The 21,927-nt window shown below is 44.1% G+C and overlaps 1 protein-coding gene across 3 annotated transcripts in view; it reads right to left on the reverse strand.

Moving 5' to 3' along the window:
- The window catches only part of CNBD2 (cyclic nucleotide binding domain containing 2), a 62,614-nt gene that overhangs the window by 15,673 nt on the left and 25,014 nt on the right, over nt 1-21,927 (reverse strand). For all 3 annotated transcript variants that reach the window (XM_025399605.1, XM_025399604.1, XM_025399603.1), the window contains exons 8-10: nt 17,561-17,675; nt 4,759-4,936; nt 2,288-2,408 (exon numbers count right to left, since the gene is read on the reverse strand). In XM_025399605.1, coding sequence (XP_025255390.1) covers nt 2,288-2,408; nt 4,759-4,936; nt 17,561-17,675 — 414 coding nt within the window. The remainder of the gene's footprint in view (nt 1-2,287; nt 2,409-4,758; nt 4,937-17,560; nt 17,676-21,927) is intronic.

Raw genomic sequence — 21,927 nt, forward strand, 5'->3', positions numbered from 1 at the left:
GAGATTGTTTCATACATTTGTAATGGTTAGATTATCTTGTCATAGTTTGTATTCCTTCCTAGGATCCACTGACCTCCTAGATGATTTTTTTCTTTTTTCTTTTTTTCGAGACGGAGTCTTGCTCTGTCACCCAGGTTGGAATGCAGTGGCGCTATCTCTGCTCACTGCAAGCTCCACCTCCTGGGTTCACATCATTCTCCTGCCTCGGCCTCAAGAGTAGCTGGGACCACAGGCGACTGCCACCATGCCCGGCTAATTTTTTGTATTTTTAGTAGAGATGGGGTTTCACCGTGTTAGCCAGGATGATCTTGATGACCTCGTGATCCGCCTGCCTCAGCCTCCCAAAGTGCTGGGATTACAGGTGTGAACCACCACGCCCAGCTGATTTTTTTCTGTTTTAACAAATTGCATACATTAAGATTCACTTTTTGTGCTGTAAAATTAAATGGGTTTTGACAAATGCTTTTGTATCCACCATTACAGTACCATAGAGAATAATTTTACTGCCCTAAAAGTCCCCTGTGCTTCACCTATTCATCCCATCTCCTGAACTCCAAACCTCTTGCAACCACTGATAATTTTACTATCTCCATAGTGTTTTTCTTTTCCAGAATGTCATAGAATTGGAATCATGCAATATTTAGCCTTTTCATAATGAATTCCTTAGAAATTGTTTTTTTTTTTTTTTTTTGAGACGGAGTTTCGCTATTGTTGCCCAGGCTGGAGTGCAATGGCGCCATCTTGGCTCATCGCAACCTCCACCTCCTGGGTTCAAGCAATTCTCCTGACTCAGCCTCCCATACAGCCGGGATTACAGGTGTCCACCACGCCTAGCTAATTTTGCATTTTTAGTAGAGATGGGGTTTCTCCATGTTGGTCAGGCTGGTCTTGAACTCCCAACCTCAGGTGATCCACCCGCATTGGCCTCCCAAAGTGTTGGGATTACAGGCATGAGCCACCGCACCTGGCCTAGAAATTGAATTCTTTAGAAATTAGATTCTGTAAAAATATTAGGTAATTTATGGATTTGTTATTAATTTTTTTTTTTTTTTTTTTTTTTTTTTTTTTTTTTGAGATGGAGTTTTGCTCTTGTCACCCAAGCGGAGTGCAGTGGCACAATCTCGGCTCACTTCAACCTCCGCCTCCCGAATTCAAGCAATTCTTGTGCTTCAGTCTCCCAAACAGGTGGGATTTCAGGTGCCCGCCACCACACCTGGCATTTTGGTTTGGGTGTATTTTTTTTTTTGTGGAGATGGAGTTTCACTCTTGTCGCCCAGGCTTTAGTGCAATGGCACGATCTCAGCTCACTGCAACCTCCGCCTCCCAGGTTCAAGTGATTCTCCTGCCTCAGCCTCCCGAGCAGCTGGGATTATAGGTGCGCGCCACCATGCCTGGCTAATTTTTGTATTATTAGTAGAGATGGGGTTTCACCATGTTGGCCAGGCTGGTCTTGAACTCCTGACCTCAAGTGATCCAATCTGCCTCAGCCTCCCAAAGTGCTGGGATTACAGGTGTGAGCCACCATGCCTGGGCCCCAGCTAATTTTTGTATTTTTAGCAGAGACGAGATTTCACCATGTTGGCCAGGCTGGTCTTGACCTCAAGTGATCCACCCGCCTTCAGCCTCCCAAAGTGCTGGGGCTACTGTGCCTAGCTGGTATTGTGTTTTTTAATGTCAAATTCCAATTGTTCATCGCTGGTATAAGTAAAGCAATGGACTGTCGTATATTAATCTTGTATCCTGTGACTTTGCTATATAATCTCATTAGTTTCGGGAGGTTTTTCTTTTTTAAAAAATTGTTTGGAATTATCTACATAGACAATAATGTTATCTGCAAACAAAGATAGTTTTATTTCTTCCTTCCCAATCTGTATGCCTTTTATTTCCTTTTCTTGAATGGACTAGCTAGGGCTTTCAGTACAGTGTTGAATAGGAGTGGTAAGAGGGAACATCTTTGCCTTGTTCCTGGATTCAGTTGGGATCACAGGCGCACCACGCCCGGCTAATTTTTATATTTTTAGTAGACACAGGGTTTCGCCATGTTGGCCAGGCTGGTCTCAAACTCCTGACCTTGTGATCTGCCCACCTCGGTCTCCTATAGTGCTGGGATTACAGGTGTGAGCCACTGTGCCAGGCCTACTCTTATCACATCTTTACAAATCAACACAATTCCTTGATATCATCAAATATGGAGGGAAGTGTTTTTAAACCTTTACTGTCATTACTTAACATTCCAGCCCATTTGTGTTACGTACTCTGTGGTGAACAAAGCTCTTGGCATACTCACCAAAATTTCTCCCTGCTCCACAGTGTGCACCTTCATGTAGGCCCCCACTGCAGCCTCCTTGGGGAGCTCACCAAGCTTGGTATTGATCATGGCACATTTGATCGACTGAACAGGCCTGGATCTGAAATGTGACAGCTTGTTAGAGAGCTCATCTGTAACACAGTCTGCTCCTGAGGCCCTAGCTAATCAGCCCTCACTCTTCTGCACATGGAGGACTCCCCTCCCTGGGGAATTCACAACTCCCCAGAAGGCGAGAAAACTCAAAATCAAGCCCTGGAAGAGACTTGACTCCCATTGTCAGGAATTGGAGGGTGCAGAAGAGGAGACTAGGGAGAGGAAGGTGATACAGGCCCTCCCCTTAAACACCTGAGGGCTATTCTCCTGGAGGCAGGAGCTGATGATCCCATGCAGCCATGCCAGGCCTACTGGGTGGGAAGTCCAGGCTGGCCCTCTCATGCCCAGCATGAGGAAAGAATTTCTTTCTTTTTTCTTTCTTTTTTTTTCTTTGAGACAGAGTCGCACTCTGTCACCAGGCTCGAGTGCACTGATGGGATCTCTGCCCACTGAAACCTCCACTTCTGGGGTTCAAATGATACTCTTGCCTCAGCCTCCCAGGTAGCTGGGACTACAGGTGCCTACCACCATGCCCGGCTAATTTTTAGCAGAGACAGGGTTTCACCATATTGCCCAGGCTGGTCTCAAACTCCTGGCCTCAAGTGATCTGGCTGCTTTGGCCTCCCAGAGTGCTGGGATTATAGGCATGAACTACTGCGCCCAGTCAAGAGGAAGAAATTTCTTTTCTTTTCTTTTCTTTTTTTTTTTTGAGATGGAGTTTTGCTCTTGTTGCCCAGGCTGGAGTGCAGTGGCACAATCTTGGCTCACTGCAACCTAGATTCTTCGGAAGGATTATCCATCACAGCTCAAAAGTGACAGGGTGCTCGTTATGGAGGCCAGCAGCTTGGAAATGTTAACAGGCAAAGGACTCACATGAAGTGGCCCTTGCAGGAATGCAGGGATTTTGACACTGGTGCCATTGTTAGTTTCATTATGACACTTCAGTTTCAAAAGTAGCAGGGATAGGGGGCTGTGCTCCTCTGGACTCAGCAGTGAGCTGCTTCTAGGGTGGTCCCCACTGAGTCTCATCTTCCGCTCTTCATCCTCACCAGAAAAAACAAAAGCACAGCACCCAGTGTGCATCCGCCTCATACCAGTTGTGACAATCGCACTGATAACAACACTGAGCTGCTCAGGTTTGAGTCCTGGCTCTGCCACTTTCCACCTGTGCAAACTGGAACAAGCAACTTAACCTCTCTCCGTACCTTGGTTTTCTCACCTGAAAAATGGGAATGATTATAATAGTACTCGTAGAGTTGTTATGGAGATTAAATTAGATAATTCAGTACTAGGCACCGAAAAGGGGTTTTGTTTTGTTTTGAGATGAAGTCTGGCTCTGTTGCCCAGGCTGAAGTACAGTGGCATAATCGCAGCTCATTGCAACCTCCGCCTCCTGGGTTCAAGTGATTCTTGTGCCTCAGCCTCCCAAGTAGCTGGAACTACAGGCGCCTGCCATCACACCCAGCTAATTTTTGTATTTTTAGTGGAGATAGGGTTTTACCATGTTGGCCAGGCTGGTTGCGAACCCCTGACCTCAGGTGATCCGCCCGCCTCAGCCTCCCAAAGTGCTGGGATTACAGGCATGAGCCACCATGCCCAGCCTGTTTTCTTTCCTTTTTTTTTTTTTTTTTTAAAGAGACAGGGTCTTGCTGTGTTGCCCAGGCTGGGGTACAGTGACATGATCACAGCTCACTGCAGCCTCAACTTCCTAGGCTCAAGCAATCCTCCTGTGTCAGCCTCCTGAGTAGCTAGGATTACAGGTATGTGCCACTATGCCCAGCTACAAAAAGTATTCTGTAAGTGTTAACTATAATTATCAGTATTTCATTTAACTGCTGGCTTGCAACAACCCCAAGACTTAGATGCTATTATCTACCAAGAAATACAGCCTAGAGAGGTCAAGTCCCTTGCCTGGGGACACAGAGCTAAAATAAGTGGCCAAGCCAGGATTAATTCCAAACACAGGCTCTTATCTACTGTGCTATAACTGCCTTCCTTAGATGGACAGAATTTTCTGAAGCAGCTCAGAATCAAAACAGCCCGGAAACACACAGACCGACAGAATGTCAGAGCCGGAAGATCTGTTCAGTCCCTTCTTCCTTAAATGGGGTACTGAGGCCCTGAGAAAAGACATGGCTGAATGCCTGAAGTAGCCTTGTGAGTTACAGGTGGAGAATGCAGGTCCTGGCTCTCAGACCCAGGACATCTCTAGGCTGCCTCATGCACAACCCTTTGGGATTGACCTGTGTCCTCCACCTTTGCCCCCTCTCCAGCATCCCCAACATTCTGCCATATAAGTACTATCTCTCTTTGCAACCACAGTCTGGACCCGTCTATCTGCCAAGGGCTGAGCTTACTGGATCTTCGGGCCCAGCATCTTGGGGAGAGTGTCTCCTGAGGTTCCGATCTTCCTGCTGAAGCTTGTCCCCTGTAACCCCCAGGCTTTTTTGAGATGCAGAAGTTTCAAGGAGCTAAAGTCTTGTAGAGGATATGACTTGATCTGGAATTCCTTAAATCTTTCCATAGGAGAGTATTCTGTTAGAGAAAGCACAGGAAAAGATACTTATGGATCTTTGCAATAATGACGGTTATGGTGGTAGTAGTTGAAGCTTATCACAGGAACCTGCCTGGATGGTCTAGCACATGGGGAAATTTTTTTTAAAAAAAAGAAAGATAAAACACTGTGGCCTCCATGCAATGTCCCTGGGTGGCAGGCCCTGCGCTAGAGCCTTTACATCCATTACATCTGGAGAAGGGTGATTAACGTACTTTAAGAGATAAGATGAACAGCAGAGAGCTCAAGTCACCCAGAAAAAGGTTAAAGCTTGGATTTGAACTCAGGTCTCTTGGATTCAAAGCTCCTATCATTCCATTAACAGACCATATTTATCCTGGCATTCAAACTGGGCTTTCAAATTGGGGCAGGGTCAGCAATAAAAGATAAATGGATGACTGGTCATGGAACCTCAGACAAGTCATGTAATCATTACAGCCCTCATAGAACTATTATAAGAATTACAGGCTGGGCATGGTAGTTCACGTTTGTAATCCCAGCACTTTGGGAGGCTGAAGTAGATGGTCACTTGAGCCCAGGAGTTCAAGAGCAGCCTAGGCAACATGGCAAGACTTCATCCCTACAAAAACTTAAAGAATTAGCCAGGCATGCTGGTGTACACCCGTAGCCCTAGCTACTGGGGACACTGAGATGGAAGGATTGCGTGAGCCCAGGAAGTTGAGGCTGTAGTAAGCTGTGTTCACGACACTGTGTTCCAATCTGGGCAACAGTAAGACTTTGCCTCAAAAAAAAAGAATTACAGATAAAGAATGTGATATGCCTAACACAGTGCCAGCATATAATAGGCCCTCCATGAGAGTTATTTTGAAAGATCACCAAGAGCCAGTTGCAGCGGTGCACACCTGAGTTCTAGCTACTCAGGAGGCTGAGGTAGGAGGATTGCTTGAGCCTAGGAGCTCAAGTTCAGCCTGGACAACATAGAAAGACCTCATCTCTTAAAATAAAATAAAATAAAACTCAAAGGAAATATAATTCAGAAATAAAAAGGAGTAAACTACTCAGCATGCTAAGTAAAAGAAGCCAGATACAAGAGTCCATACTGTATGATCTCATTTATATGAAACCATAGGAAGACAAATCTAACCCATAATGACAGAAAACAAATCAGTGGTTGCCTAGGGCAGGGGTGAGGGGTAGAGACTGACTGGGAGGGGGCACAAGGGAACTTTTTAGGGTGATGGAAATGTTCTATAACTTGCCTGTAGAGGTATAAATTTGTCATGGAACTATGGCTGGGTGCAGTGGCTCATGCCACTGTAATCCCATGCTTTGGAAGGCCAAGGCAGGAGGATCGCTTGAGCTCAGGAGTTTGAGACCAGTCTGGGCAACATGGCAAAGCCCCGTCTCTACAAAACATACAAAAATTAGCAGGGTGTGGTGGCACATGCCTGAAGTCCCAGCTACTCAGGAGGCTGAGGTGGGAGGATTACTTGAGCCTGGGAGGTCAAGGTTGTATTGAGCCGTGTTCATGCCACAGAACTCCAGACTGGGTGACAAAGTGAAACCTTGTCTCAAAAAGAATTTTTTTTTCTAATTTGTCATTTAACTATACACGTAAAATATGTGTACTCTATTATATAAAAATTATACATCAATAACCTTGATTAATGGCCGGGTGCAGCGGCTCAAGCCTGTAATCCAGCACTTTGGGAGGCCGAGACGGGCAGATCACAAGGTCAGGAGATCGAGACCATCCTGGCTAACATGGTGAAACCCCGTCTCTACTAAAACATACAAAAAACTAGCCAGGCGAGGTGGCGGGTGCCTGTAGTCCCAGCTACTCGGGAGGCTGAGGCAGGAGAAGGGTGTAAACCCAGGAGGCGGAGCTTGCAGTGAGCTAAGATCCAGCCACTGCACTCCAGCCTGGGCGACAGAGCAAGACTCCATCTTAAAAAAAAAAAAAAAAAAAAAATTGATTAAAAAATAGGTCGCCAGCCGGGTGTGGTGACACATGCCTATAATTGCAGCACTTCGGGAGGCCGAGGTGGGCAGATCACAAGGTCAGGAGTTTGAGACCAGACTGGCCAACATGGTGAAATCCCATCTCTATTAAAGATACAAAAAATTAGCTGGGCATGGTGGTGCATGCCTGTAATCCCAGCTACTTGAGAGGTTGAGGCAAGAGAATTGCTTGAACCCAGGAGGCAGAGGTTGCAGTGAGCCAAGATCGTGCCATTGCACTCCAGCCTGGGTGACAGGGCAAGACTGTATCTCAAAAAAAAAAAAAAAAAAAAAATCTCCAGTATGAGAATCAACTCTTCAAATTAATGTTTTTTGTTTGTTTGTTTTATTTTGTTTTTGTTTTTTTTGTTTTTGAGGCGGGGTCTTGCTCTGTCGCCCAGGCTGGAGTGCAGTGGCTTGATCTCGGCTCACTGCAAGCTCCACCTCCCAGGTTCACACCATTCTACAGGCACCCGCCACCACACCTGGCTAATTTTTTTGTATTTTTAGTTAAGACAGGGTTTCATGGTGTTAGCCAGGATGATCTCAACCTCCTGACCTTGTGATCCGTCTACCTTGGCCTCCCAAAGCGCTGGGATTACAGGCGTGAGCCACCGTGCCTGACCCCTCAAATTAATGTTAATGGGAATAAATCCAAATTCCACAAGGAGTAGATCTGGCTTAACAAAATACACATAAAAAGCCCTGAGAATGATCTTTCGGAAAGGCACTTCGACAATATCTATCATGGACTGGTACAGGTCCATGGCCTGTTAGGAATGAGGCTGCACAGCAGGAGATGAGTGGCGGGAGCATGAGCATTACCACCTGAGCTCCGCCTCCTGTCAGATCAGTGGCGGCATTAGAGTCTCACAGGAGCACAAACCCTGTTGAGAACTGTGCATGAGAGGGATCTAGGTTGTGTGCTCCATCTAACGCCTGATGATCAGAGGTGGAACAGTTTCATCCCAAAACCGTCACCACCTGCCCCCATCTGTGAAAAAATTGTCTTCCACGAAACCAGTCTCTGGTGCCAAAAAGGTTGGGGACTGCTGAACTATTTGATCCAGTAATTCTCAGAATTTGTCTAATACGTTTCCTTGCACACAGATGCAAAGATAAGCACACCAGGAAATTTGCCACAGTAGGGTAAACATTTGAAAAAGAATTCAAAATATCTGTAAAAGGTAATTAAATTGTGATATATGCATATAATGCAATAAAACTCAACTATTAAAAACACAGATCTAGACTTCTGCTTTTGCTTCCAGCCAAGATGGAATAACAGGGACTAAATTTTCTCTTCTACTTGAAAATATTGGACAACATTTATGAAAAAAATTGTTTTAAAGACATTGAAAGATGGGTGTGGTAGCTCACACCTGTAATCTCAGCACTTTGGGAGGCTGAGGTAGGAGGATCCCTTGAGGCCAGGAGTTCAACACCAGCCTAAGCAACACGGTGAGACTCTATCTCTACAAAAAAAATGAAAAATTAGGTGGGCGTGGTGGCTCACACCTATAGTCCCAGCTACTCAGGAGAGGCAGGAGGACTGCCTGAGCCCAGGAGGTCAGGGCTGCAATTAGCTATGATTGGGTCACTGCACTCCAGCCTAGGTGACAGAGTGAGACCCTGTCTCAAAAAAAAAAAAAAAAAAAAAAAAAGACATTGAACATCAGGCAATAAAGGACAATCATCCACACAAGACAGAAAACACATGAGGTGAGCCCTACTACTGCCTCAGCTTGCTGCCTAAAGATTTTCTGGGCCATGGGGCAGGGAGGGGGAATTCAGATGGAGCCGAGCAATCTCCTTGAATTGATGAGACAGAAGACATAGGGGAGGACAAGGCAGCTACAGTCCACAGAGCAGGGAACCAGAGAGAAGAGAGCTGCATAAAGACAGAACTCCAAAGATCTGCAGAGAGTTTCCCTTGAAGTCCAGCTGAGTGTGTAATGGGAAACTATCAGTGGTAGGCAGCCTCTGAGATGGCCGCCAGTGACCCCCACCTCCTACCAGTCACACACTTGTGTAATACCCTCCCATTAAGTGTAGGTTGGTCTCACTTATAACAGGATACAAGGCCGGGCGCGGTGGCTCACGCCTGTAATCCCAGCACTTTGGGAGGCCGAGGCGGGCGGATCACAAGGTCAGGAGATCGAGACCACGGTGAAACCCCGTCTCTACTAAAAATACAAAAAATTAGCCGGGCGCGGTTGTGGACACCTGTAGTCCCAGCTACTCGGGAGGCTGAGGCAGGAGAATGGCGGGAACCCGGGAGGCGGAGCTTGCAGTGAGCCGAGATCGCGCCACTGCACTCCAGCCTGGGCGACAGAGCGAGACTCCGTCTCAAAAAAAAACAAAAAAACAAAAAAACAAAAAACAGGATACAGCAGAAGTGATGAGATTTTATTTCTGAGATTAGGTTATAAAAAGACGGTGGCTTCCATCTTGGGCATATTCTCTGTTGCTTTCTCTCATTCTTGGAGAAGCAAGCTACCACGTCATGAAACAGTCCTGTAGAGACACCCATGAAGCCAGACACTTGGCCAATAGCCATGTGAGTTAGCTTGGAAGTTGGTCCCTCCCAGAGGAGCCTTCAGATGAAACCACAACCCTGGCTGACAATGGCAACCTCAAGAGATGTTTTTTTTTTCTTTTCTTGAGATGGAGTCTCACTCTGTCGCCCAGGCTGAAGTGCAGTTGCACAATCTCCACTCACTGCAAGCTCCGCCTCCTGGGTTCACATCATTCTCCCGCTTTCAGCCTCCTGAGTAGCTGGGACTACAGGCACCCGCCACCAGGCCCAGCTAATTGTTTGGTATTTTTAGTAGAGCCGGGGTTTCACCGTGTTAGCCAGGATGGTCTTGATCTCCTGACCTTGTGATCCACCCACCTCGGCCTCCCAAAGTGCTGGGATTACAGGTGTGAGCCACCACGCCTGGCCTTTTTTTTTTTTTTTTAGATGGAGTCCTGCTATGTTTTCCAAGCTGGTCTTGAATTCCTGGACTCAAATGATCCTCCTGCCTCAGCCTCCCAAGTAGCTGGGTCATAAGAGATCTTGAGTCAGAAGCACCAAACTAAGCTATGCCCAAATTTCTGACTCACAGAAATTGGGAGAAGTAAATGTCTGTTATTTTAAGTTGCTAAGTTTTGGGGCAATTTATTACACAGTGTACTACTCGAGGCTGGGGAAAGAATCACCCCAAATGGGCCGGGCGCGGTGGCTCAAGCCTGTAATCCCAGCACTTTGGGAGGCCGAGACGGGCGGATCATGAGGTCAGGAAATCGAGACCATCCTGGCTAACACGGTGAAACCCCGTCTCTACTAAAAAATACAAAAAACTAGCCGGGCGAGGTGGCGGGCGCCTGTAGTCCCAGCTACTCGGAGGCTGAGGCGGGAGAATGGCGGGAACCCGGGAGGCGGAGCTTGCAGTGAGCTGAGATCCGGCCACTGCACTCCAGCCTGCGCGAAAGAGCGAGACTCGGTCTCAAAAAAAAAAAAAAAAAAAAAAAGAATCACCCCAAATGATTAGAGGGATAAATCATCAGAGCTCAAACAGGACCAGAAATAGTCCTGTTCCCAATAACTAGAATAGAAAACCTCTCAAGTCATGGGGTATTCTGAAATACACAAAATGGTTTTACTTCATGAATGGGAGAAAATTAGCTCTAGATTAAACACTGTTCTGACCCCGCATAACAAATTTAAAAGCTAGTCTTGAAAAGATCAAAATACTTCCAAGTGACTACATCTCAAAGTTCAGAAATATTTACAGGAATAACAAATATGCAGTACCCAAAATTCACATTTTCTAGCATCTTATTAAAAAATCATGAAGGATACAAAGAAATAGGAAAATATAAACCATATGAAGAGGAAAAAAATGAATTGAAACTGACTCAGAAGTGACACATATGATAGAATTAGTACATAAGGGCATTGGAACAGCTATTATAATTATATTCCAAGGAAAAAATATTGTGTATATTAAGTAGAGTTGTGGAAATTATAAAAAGACCCAAATCAAACTTTGAGATATAAAAACTAAAATGTCTAAAATGAAAAGTACACTAGGTGGGATTAACAGCAGATTAGACAATGCAGAAGGAGGATTAGAAAACTTGAAGACATAGCAATAGAAACTATCCAAAATGCCACAAAGAAAAAAAAAGAATTAAAAAAAAATGAACAGAACATCAGTGAGCTGTGAAACACAGCAATCCAATACACACGTAGCAATGCAATATACATGTAATTGGAGTTCTCAAAGTGGAGGAGAGGGAAAGACAAATAACTTTTTTGAAAAAATAATGGTCAAAATATTCCAAATCTGATTTAAAAAATACAAACCCAGGAATCCAAGAAACTAAATGAACCTCAAGCACTGAAACATGACAAAAATTATACCAAGGCACAACATAATCAAATTGCTTAAAACTATTGATAAAAAAATTCAAAATCAGCCAAAGCAAAAAGGTACCCTGTGTACAGAAAATATACAAGGTTATACAAAGAGGTCATACAAAAATAAAAATGTTGGCCAGGTGCGGTGGCTCATGCCTGTAATCCCAGCACTTTGGGAAGCCAAGACAGGTGGATCAACTTGAGGTCAGGAGTTTGAGACCAGCCTGGCCAACATGGTGAAACCCCATCTCTACTAAAAATACAAAAATTAGCTAGGTGTGGTGGCGGGCACCTATAATCCCAGCTACTCATGAGGCCGAGGCACAAGAATTACTTGAACCTGGGAGGCGGAGGTTGCAGCTAGCCGAGGTCGTGCCATTGCACTCCAGCCTGGGCGACAAGAGCAAGACTCCATCTCAGAAACAAACAACAACAAATACAAAAATTAGCCAAGTATGGTAGCACATGCCTCTAGTCCAGCTATTCAGGAGGCTGAGGCAGGATAATCGCTTGAACCGGGGAGGTAGAGGTTGCAGTGAGCCAGGATCACACTATTGCACTCCAGCCTGTGTAACAGAGTGAGACTCTGTCTCAGTAAATAAATAAATAAATAAAAATGTTAACAGACTTCTTGTTGAAAACAATGCAAGCCAGAAAATGTCTCAAATAAATAAAAATGTGAACGGACTTGTTGACAACAATGTAAGCCAAAAAACAGGCTTTAATGCAACATCTTTAAACTAGTGAAAGAAAAAAAAACCTGTCAACCTAGAATTTTATATCCAGCAAAAATTTCTTTCAAAAATGAAGATAAAATAGTTTTCAGACATAGAAAAGCTGAAATAATTCATCACTAACAGACATGAAATACAAGAAATGTTAAAGGAAGTACTTCAGGCAGAAGGAAATGGTATGAGGTAGAAATCTGGATCTATACAAAGGAACAAAGAACATCAGAAATAGTAACTATGTAGGTTAATATAAGAGTCTTTTCTTATTATTTTTTAAATATACTTAAAAGATACTTGTTTAAGCTGGGTGCAGTGGCTGACGCCTGTAATCCCAGCACTTAGGGAGGCTGAGGCGGGTGGATCGCCTGAGGTCAGGAGTTCAAGACCAGCCTGGCCAACGTACATAGTGAAACCCTGTCTCTACTAAAAATACAAAAAATTAGCTGGGCATGGTGGCGGGCACCTGTAATCCCAGCTACTAGGGAGGCTGAGGCAGGAGAATCACTTGAACCCAGGAGGTGGAGGTTGCAGTGAGCCGAGATCGTGCCATTACACTCCAGCCTGGGCAACAAGAGCAAAACTCCGTCTCAAAAAACAAAACAAAACAAAAAGATACTTGTTTAAAGCAAAAGTAATAACCAAGGTCTTTAATATACAAGAAAGTAGAATATATCACAATAGCATAATATCTAGGAGGAGAAAATGGAAATATATTGTTGTAAGGTTCTGATTCTATACATGAAGTGGTATAATATCACTTAAAGGTAGACTGTGATAAGTTAAAAGTATATACAACGATCATAAAGCAACCATGAAAATAATACCACAAACAGCCAATAAGCCAACAAAGAAAATAAGATTGAATTATACAAAATACATAATCCAAAAGGCAAGGGAAAACAGAATAAAAAGGGAATAGGTGTGACAAATAGAAAAAAAAATAGCAAGATGGTAGAGTTAAATCCAAACATAATCAATATTAACATTAAATGTCAATGATTTAGACATCTCAATAAAAAGGCAGATTGTCAGATAGGATTTTTTTAAGCAAGATCCAACTATATGCTGCCTTTAAGAAATTCACTTTTACATATAAAGACAAAAATAGGTTAAACACAAAAGGATGGAAAAAGATATACCAAACTAATACTAACCAAAAGGAAGCTACATTAAATCAAAAGAAGTGGCTGAATTTATATCAGAAAAAGTAGGTTTTAGAGCAAAGAATATTACTAGGGACAAATAAATTCATTTCATAATGATTAAGAGTTCAATCCCAAACATCTATGCATATAATAAAAGAGTTCAAAATATATGAGGCAAAACAGACAGAAATACAAGGAGAAAAATGTATCTATAATTATGGCTGGAGATTTTAACAACTCTATTAAGAATTTTGTGTGTGTGTGTGAGAGACCAAATCTTGCTCTGTCACTCAGACTGGAGTGCAGTGGCATGATCTTGACTTACTGCAACTTCTGCCTCCCGGGTTCAAGCAATTCTCCTGCCTCAGCTTCCCAAGTAGCTGGGACTACAGGCATGCACCACCATGCCCAGCTAATTTTTGTATTATTTTAGTAGAGACGGGGTTTCACTATATGTTGGCCAGGCTGGTCTTGAACTCCTGACCTCAGGTGATCTGCCCGCCTCAGCCTCCCAAAGTGCTGGGATTATAGGCATGAGCCACCATGCCGGCCTCTATTAACAATTAATAGAGCAAGAAGACAGAAAGTTATAAGCATACAGATGACTTGACCAATACTATCAACCAACTTCACCTACTTAACATTCATAGAACACTGCACCCAGAAACAGCAAGTTTTTTTCAAATGCAAATGAAACATTTACCAAGACAGACTATATTCTGAACCATAAAACAAGTTTTAACACATTTCGGAGGATTCAAATCATATAAAGTATGTTATCTTAGAATTCAATAACAGAGGCCAGGCACGGTGGCTCTTGCCTATAATCCCAGCACTTTGGGAGGCCGAGGCAGGCAGATCATCAGAGGTCAGGAGTTCAAGCCCAGCCTGGCCAACATGCTGAAACCCTGTCTCTACTAAAAATACAAAAATTAGCCGGGTTTGGTGGCACATGCCTGTAATCCCAGGTACTCGGGAGGCTGAGACAGGAGAATTGCTTGAACCCGGGGGGTGGAGCATGAAGTGAGCCAAGATTGCACCACTGCACTCCAGCCTGGGTGACAGAGCCAGACTCCCTCTCAAAAAAAAGAAAAGAAAAAGAAAAAAGAAATCAATAACAGAAAGATAGCTGGATAATCCCCCAAATGTTTGGAAACTAAACACTCTTCTAAATAGTCCATGGGTCAAAGAAGAAACCAAAAGAGAAATTTAAAGGTATTTTGAACTGAATAACATTGAAAATACAACATATCAAAATTTGTGGGATGCAGATTTTTCTCTGATGGATTGACAGTGGAAAAGTGACAAACAAGAATTGACGTGAGAAGAAACATTTACTGAGTACTTACAAGGCCTCATGCATACATCATCTCACTCGGCCTTCCTAGTAGCCTGTGTGGTAATGATAACAAACATCTGCCATCTGCCTATGCAGCCAGGTAGTGTTCTAAGAGTTTTTATATATTAATTTGCTCAATGTCATTACAATCCTATGAGGTAGGGACCATTATTTACATTTTACAGACTCTGAGGGCACTGATGCACGTGGACATAGAGTCACTTGCCCAGTATCACATCACTAATAAGAGAAGGACCCTGTATTCAAGCACAAGCAGTGGACTCTGAGCCTATGCTCCCAACCATGACACTACCCAAGGTTGATATGGAGAAACCACGCCCAGAGACTTTGAGTACTCACCAAAGTTACCCAGCTAATAAGTGGGACTCAAACTGAGCTCCGTTCAGCTCCAACCTCTCCTTTTTCCACCCTTCTCCTCTGCCTCCCTGTGTTGGCCTCAGTTCTAATCTCAGGAGGACTGGCTGTATCTATAAGGCAGACCTTGGGGAGGAGGGCCCAGGATACATAGATTACAATCTCAAGGGATGTGGGGAGAAGCATGCCAGTACTGAGCATGAGGTAAGAGATAAGACACCTGAGCCACTGCAAATGTCTGTTGAGGGCTGGGGTTCTTGACCCAAGTGGGTGACACAAAAAGATCTGCAGAGGATGGAAGGGGAAAAAAATAAAAATGCCATCACAGAGCTGTGAATGGAAACAATACTACCCTAGAATCAGGAAGCCTCGTTATCACCCTGGCCAGTTCTAGAGGCTGCTACTTGACAATGTCTATGTCCAACAACAGGAAATGGAGAATGAAGAAGGCTGGAGATGTTCATCAGGGCAAGAAAGTCTGGGCTCTGGAAACAGTTGTGCCTGGGTTAGAATCCCAACTCTAGAGTCCTACATTGCTACTTATTTGCCCTATGAGCCAGTTTCCTCATGTATCAAATGGTACAATCATACCTTCTTAAAGAGTTATTAGGCCAGGTGTGGTGGCTCATGCCTGTAATCCCAACACTTTGGGAGGCCGAGGCAGTCAGATCACTTAAGGTCAGGAGTTCGAGACCAGCCTGGCCAACATACTGAAACTCCATCTGTACTAAAAATACAAAAATTGGCTGGGCATGGTGGTGTGTGCCTGTAATCCCAGCTGCTCAGGAAGCTGAGGCAGGAGAATTGCCTGAACCTGGGAGGAGAGGTTGCAGTGAGCTGAGACTGCACCACTGCACTCTAGCCTGGGCAACAGAGTGAGACTCTGTTTCAAAAAAAAAACAAAAACAAAAACAAAAAAAACAAAAAGAGAGCTATTATGAGAGTTATGCAATATGTATAAACAGTCAAGCCCAATACAATACACATACAATTAGAATTCAATAAATGATCACTGTTATTCATACTAGTTACTAGATACATGAATTTGGATAAGGCTGTGGAGAGTGCACACACATTCACAGCCTGGGATGTATCCACACCACACACAGCAGCCGAAATATGTTCATCCATTCACCCTATAATTTGCTTCTGAGTACCTACTAGATGCCAGGAATGATACGAGGTCCTGGGAACACAAAGCCCTCATAGACCTTATATTCTAGCAAGGGAAACATGTTTAATAAGCATTTCAGACTCAGTTGTACGATTTCAGTGGGGTTATATAACATGGAAGAGTACTTGAATGGTACTTGAAGGGTACTTGAATGGTATTTGAAGGTTACTTGAATGGGATATAGCAGAGGATGGAAGATCTGGTCCAGCATGAGAAATCAGGAAGACTTCTTCAAGGAAGGATGTGTAGTCTGAGATCTCAAAGACAGAAGCGCTCCCTCTCCATGTGATGCCCTTTGCTGCCCCGGGTCTCTGAAGAGTCCCCACCAGCAAGAAGTCCTTCACCAGATGCAGCCCCTCGACCTCAGACTCCCTAGCCTCCAGCACTATAAGAAATACATTTCTTTTCTTTATAATAGTTACCCAGTCTCAGATATTCAGCTATAGAAATAGAAAATTGACTAAGATACCATATGACCCAGAAATTCCACTGCTAGGCATATAGGTAATACCCAAGAGAACTGAAAAACATGTTCACACAAAAACTTGTATACAAATGTTCATAGCAACATTATTCAAAACAGCCAAAAAGTGAAAACAATCCAAATGTTCACCAACTGATAAGTGGACAAAAAAAATGTGGTATATGCATACATTAGAATATTATTCAGCCATAAAACAGAATGAAGAAATGATATCTGCTACGACATAAATGGACCTTGAAAACACGGTGCTCAGTGAAGGAAGTCAGACACAAAAAGCCACATAATGTATGATGCTATTTATATGAAAAGTCCATCATAGGCAAATCCAGAGACAGAATAAGTAAATTTTATTTTATTTTATTTTATTTTTTTTTATTTTTATTTTTTTTGAGACGGAGTCTCGCTGTGTCACCCAGGCTGGAGTGCAGTGGCGCGATCTCGGCTCACTGCAAGCTCCGCCTCCCGGGTTTATGCCATTCTCCTGCCTCAGCCTCCGAGTAGCTGGGACTACAGGCGCCCGCCACCACGCCCGGCTAGTTTTTTGTATTTTTAGTAGAGACGGGGTTTCACCATGTTAGCCAGGATGGTCTCGATCTCCTGACCTCGTGATCCACCCGCCTCGGCCTCCCAAAGTGCTGGGATTACAGGGTTGAGCCACCGCGCCCGGCCCAGAATAAGTAAATTTTAAAAAGCAGAAGAGAGCTGGGTAAAAAAATAGGTGGGGGATATGTGAGGCAAGGAGTTGATGGTCACGTGGGAAAACCTGAAAAGCAAAAGGGAAAAGGCTCAAAAAAAAAAAAAAAAAAAAAGGGCTGGAAAGGAGGGCAGGGCCTTGCAGACCAGGTTTCCACCACTGGTAGAAGAAGGGTGCAGATGAGATACGCTATCAGGCCGGCTGGCTCTAGATTTCTAAGGCTCTACGGGCTGGGAACTGGAAACAGGACGGGCCCAGGCGCCCCCTGCTGTAAGGCGGGCCAGGCAGCTTACCCCTCAGGTGGGTCTTCAGAGGCCTGTCATCTATCAGCTCCAGGTGCTGCCAGACCCATCTGTGGTAGGAAGGGGAGGCACCAAGGTCCAACAGCCGCAGGACTTCACAGCTGCCCTGAACACAGCAAGAGACACAGCAAAAGGGTTAACCCCTAAGGCTCCAGGCAGGCCAGGCTTTGAAGAAAATCTCTCTGAATTGCATCTTATCCCATTTTATTTGCTTAATGCAAGTGGTTTCAGGATTTTTGTTTTTGTTTTTGTTTTAAGATGGAGTCTTACTTTGTTACCCAAGCTGGAATACAATGGGGCAATCTCGGCCCACTGCAACCTCTGCCTCCTGAGTTCAAGTGATTCTCATGCCTCAGCCTCCTGAGTAGCTGGGATTATAGACATGTGCCACCACGCCTGGCTAATTTTTGTATTTTTAGTAGATATGGGGTTTCACTATGTTGGCCAGGCTGGTCTCGAACTCCTGACCTCAAGGATCCACCTGCCTCGACCTCGCAAAGTGCTGGGATTACAGGTGTGAGCCACCACGCCCAGCCTAGTTCGTTCGTTCATTCGTTCCTTCCTTCCTTCCTTTTTTTCTTTCTTTCTTTCTTTTTAATGAAAATATTATTTACTTACCATAAGAAGTTCAAGTAACTGAAGAAGCATAAGAATTAAATAAAAGCCAGGCACAGTGGCTCACGGCCTGTAATCCCAGCACTTTGGGAGGTTGAAGTGGGAATATCACTTGAGCCCAGGAGTCCAAGACCAGCCTGGCCAACATGGCAAAAACACAAAATTATTTTGTCTCTACTAAAAATACAAAAATTAATCTGGCGCGGTGGCTCACGCCTGTAATCCTAGCACTTTGGGAGGCTAAGGCAGGTGGATCACCTGAGGTCAGGAGGTCAAGACCAGCCTGACTAACATGGAGAAACCCTGTCTCTATTAAAACTACAAAATTGCTGGGCGTGGTGGATCACGCCTGTAATCCCAGCACTTTGGGAGGCCGAGGCGGGCGGATCACCTGAGGTAGGGAGTTCGAGACCAGTCTGACCAACATGGAGAAAACCCCTCTCTACTAAAAATACAAAATTAGCTGGGTGCGGTGGCGCATGCCTGTAATCCCAGCTACGCGGGAGGCTGAGGCAGGAGAATCACTTGAACTCAGGAGGCGGAGGTTGCAGTGAGCCAAGATCGCGTCATTGCACTGCAGCCTGGGCAACAAGAGCGAAACTCCGTCTCAAAAAAAAAAAAAAAAAAAATGCAAAATACAAAATTAGCCAAGCATGGTGGCGCATGCCTATAATCCCAGCTACTCAGGAGGCTGAGGCAGGAGAATCGAATCGCTTGAACCCAGGAGGCGGAGGTTGCTGTGAGCCAAGATCACGCCGTTGCACTCCAGCCTGGGCAATAAGAGCGAAACTCTGTCTCAAAAAAAAAAAAAAAAAAAAAATTAGCTGGGCATGGTGGTGCATGGCTGTAGTCCCAGCTACAGGAGTTCTTTGTACTATTCTTATAATTTTTCTATGAATTTAAAATTATTCCAAAATTAAAAGTTTAAAAATATTCAAACCAGGGCTGGGTGCGGTGGCTCAAGCCTGTAATCCCAGCACTTTGGGAGGTCGAGACGGGTGGATCACGAGGTCAGGAGATCGAGACCATCCTGGCGAACACGGTGAAACCCCGTCTCTACTAAAAAATGCAAAAAAACTAGCGGGGCGAGGTGGCAGGCGCCTGTAGTCCCAGCTACTCGGGAGGCTGAGGCCGGAGAATGGCGTGAACCCGGGAGGCGGAGCTTGCAGTGAGCTGAGATCCAGCCACAGCGCTCCAGCCTAGGCGACAGAGCGAGACTCTGTCTCAAAAAAAAAAAAAAAAAAAAAAAAAAAAATTCAAACCAGACAGAAAAACATAGAGATAAAAACTACATTAATCCTGATACCCAGAAATAACTAGTAGTAACATATTAGTGAATATTATTTCAAACTTTTCTCTATGAACATATAAAATGTATATCTACAATTTTTCATCAATGAATTCATTTACATAAAACTGACTCTTGTAACTTTTTTAGAAACTCAGTAATATATCAAAGACCTCTTTCATGCCAAACAATATGGTTCTATAGTATCATGTTTAATGGTTACATATTATTCTATGCACACCATAATTTATAAAACTAAAAATAACAAATATTCAGTTGAGCAAAAGAAGTCAGACACAAAGAATACACACTGTATGATTCCATTTATATGAAGTTCAAAAACATGCAAAAGTAACCTGTGGTGACATAAGTCGTAAAAGTGCTAAGCTTTGTGGGGGGATTTTGTCTAGGAAGGGGCACAAGAGAGCCTTGTGGAGTAGTGGAAATGTTTTTTATCTTGACTTGGGTAATGATCACACATGTGTATACTTATATAAAAATTTATGAAGCTGTAAAGTTTAGATTTGAAATCTTTACTGCATACTTTTTGTTTGTTTTTTTAGATACAGGGGAACTGCAGGTGCCAGAGAAACAATATGAACCCGGTTTCCTCAAGTATTTAGTGGGTCTTTAATTGCATCTATGGAGAGAATAGTTTCACTATGTGTCCCCCAATGATAAACTGTTAGAAATGCATTGATAGTGGGCATTAAGTTTTCGATGCCATCAGGAAATCTTCTCTAGCTTTCTGAGGTCCCAAGGGTGTCCAGCCACCCGCAGCTGATTTCGCCCTCTAGTGGCAACATGAGTAAACTACAGGAGTCGGGACAGCTTGGTCTCTCTCCCAGAGATGAACACTCAAAACGCTAGCCAGGCAGGAAAAAAGAGAGAGAGAAAAGAGGAGTCCTTTAGAGGGGGCTGGTGCTTTTCATTTCCAGCCAGGGTTGGGGGGCGGGGGAGGGGGTGCTGTACCAAAATATGGCTTGGTGTTGCCTGATCCTCTGAATTCTCAAAAGCCAGAAATCAGAATTTTTATGTAAAATCTTCACATTGATGATTAAATCAGATTTTAATAAAACACTGTAAGGAACAAACCAGACTCATCTTCTGGCCAAGAGCTCCCTACCTTGCTGTCTTTTAATGACTTTCACATTATTTTTTTCAGAATGAAGTCTCAGCACCTCTGCATTAGAATCCCCTACAGCACTTACTCAAATGCAGATTCCAGAGTTAATGAATCAATCTCTGGGGTGAGAGAGCAATCTGCTTTTTAAAAAGCACCCTATGTGTTTGTATGCTTACAAAAATTTGAGAATTCCTCCCTTAGGAAGCACCCTACATGTTCGTATGCTTACCAAAATTTAAAAATTCCTCCCTTAGGTCAGTGTGCCTTGGAATCATCTCGAAGCCCTGTTAAAACACAGATCACTGAGCCCTTCCTCCTAAAGTTTTGGATTGAGTAGCTCTTGGGTGGGCCTGAGAATTTGCATTTTGAAATGAGTTCCCTGCCAGGCGCAGTGGCTCACGCCTGTAATCCCAGCACTTTGGGAGGCCGAGGCAGGCAGAATACCTGAGGTCAGGAGTTTGAGACCAGCCTGGCCAACATAGTGAAACCCCGTCTCTACTAAAAATGCAAAAAGTAGCCAGGCGTGGTGGCAGGCACCTGTAATCCCAGCTACTCAGGAGGCTGACACAGGAGAATCACTTGAACCCAGGAGGTGGAGGCTGCAGTGAGGTGGGATCGTGCCATTACACTCCAGCCTGGATCACAAGAGTGAAACCCTGTCTCAGAAAAAAAAAAAAAAGAAGAAGAAGAAGAAAGAAGAAGGAGAAGGAGGAGAGGGAGGAAGAGGAGGAAGAGGAGGAAGAAGAAGAAGAAAGAAGAGGAAGAAAGAAGAGGAAGAAGAAGGAGAAGGAGAAGGAGAGGAAGAGGAAGAGGAAGAAGGAAGAAGGAAGAAGGAAGAAGGAAGAAGGAAGAAGGAAGAAGGAAGAAGGAAGAAGAAGAAGAAGAAGAAGAAGAAGAAGAAATTAGTTCCCAAGTGCTGCTGGATTGCGGGAGGAATGCTCACTGAGTAAGCATGTGCTAAACTGATTCTCATCCTTACCAGACTTTACAGGGTGAGTGGTTCCATTTAACAGATGAAGCAATGGAGGCAAAACAGATGAAGAACCACCCCCCGCCTTCTGCCAGTCAGAATGTAATCATTATGCTGATTAAAGAAAATATTGTAAAGGATTTCTATCCCTCACCACACATCCCCTCATCTTTCCTGGCTATATAGTATCAAAGAGCTTAGAGCTAAATTTGGAGAGAGATGGCAGAGGTGATCACCTCAAAATTTTAGCACAGAGGAAGCAAATATTAAGGAGAAGGAACTGCCAATTGACATCTGGCAATAAATCTTTTGCTACTTATATTAACTAGACTTGATTCTGTTCTCTGGGACTGAGCCAA

The sequence above is a fragment of the Theropithecus gelada genome, chromosome 10 (genome assembly GCF_003255815.1).
Source record: "Theropithecus gelada isolate Dixy chromosome 10, Tgel_1.0, whole genome shotgun sequence".
NCBI lineage: Eukaryota > Metazoa > Chordata > Mammalia > Primates > Cercopithecidae > Theropithecus > Theropithecus gelada.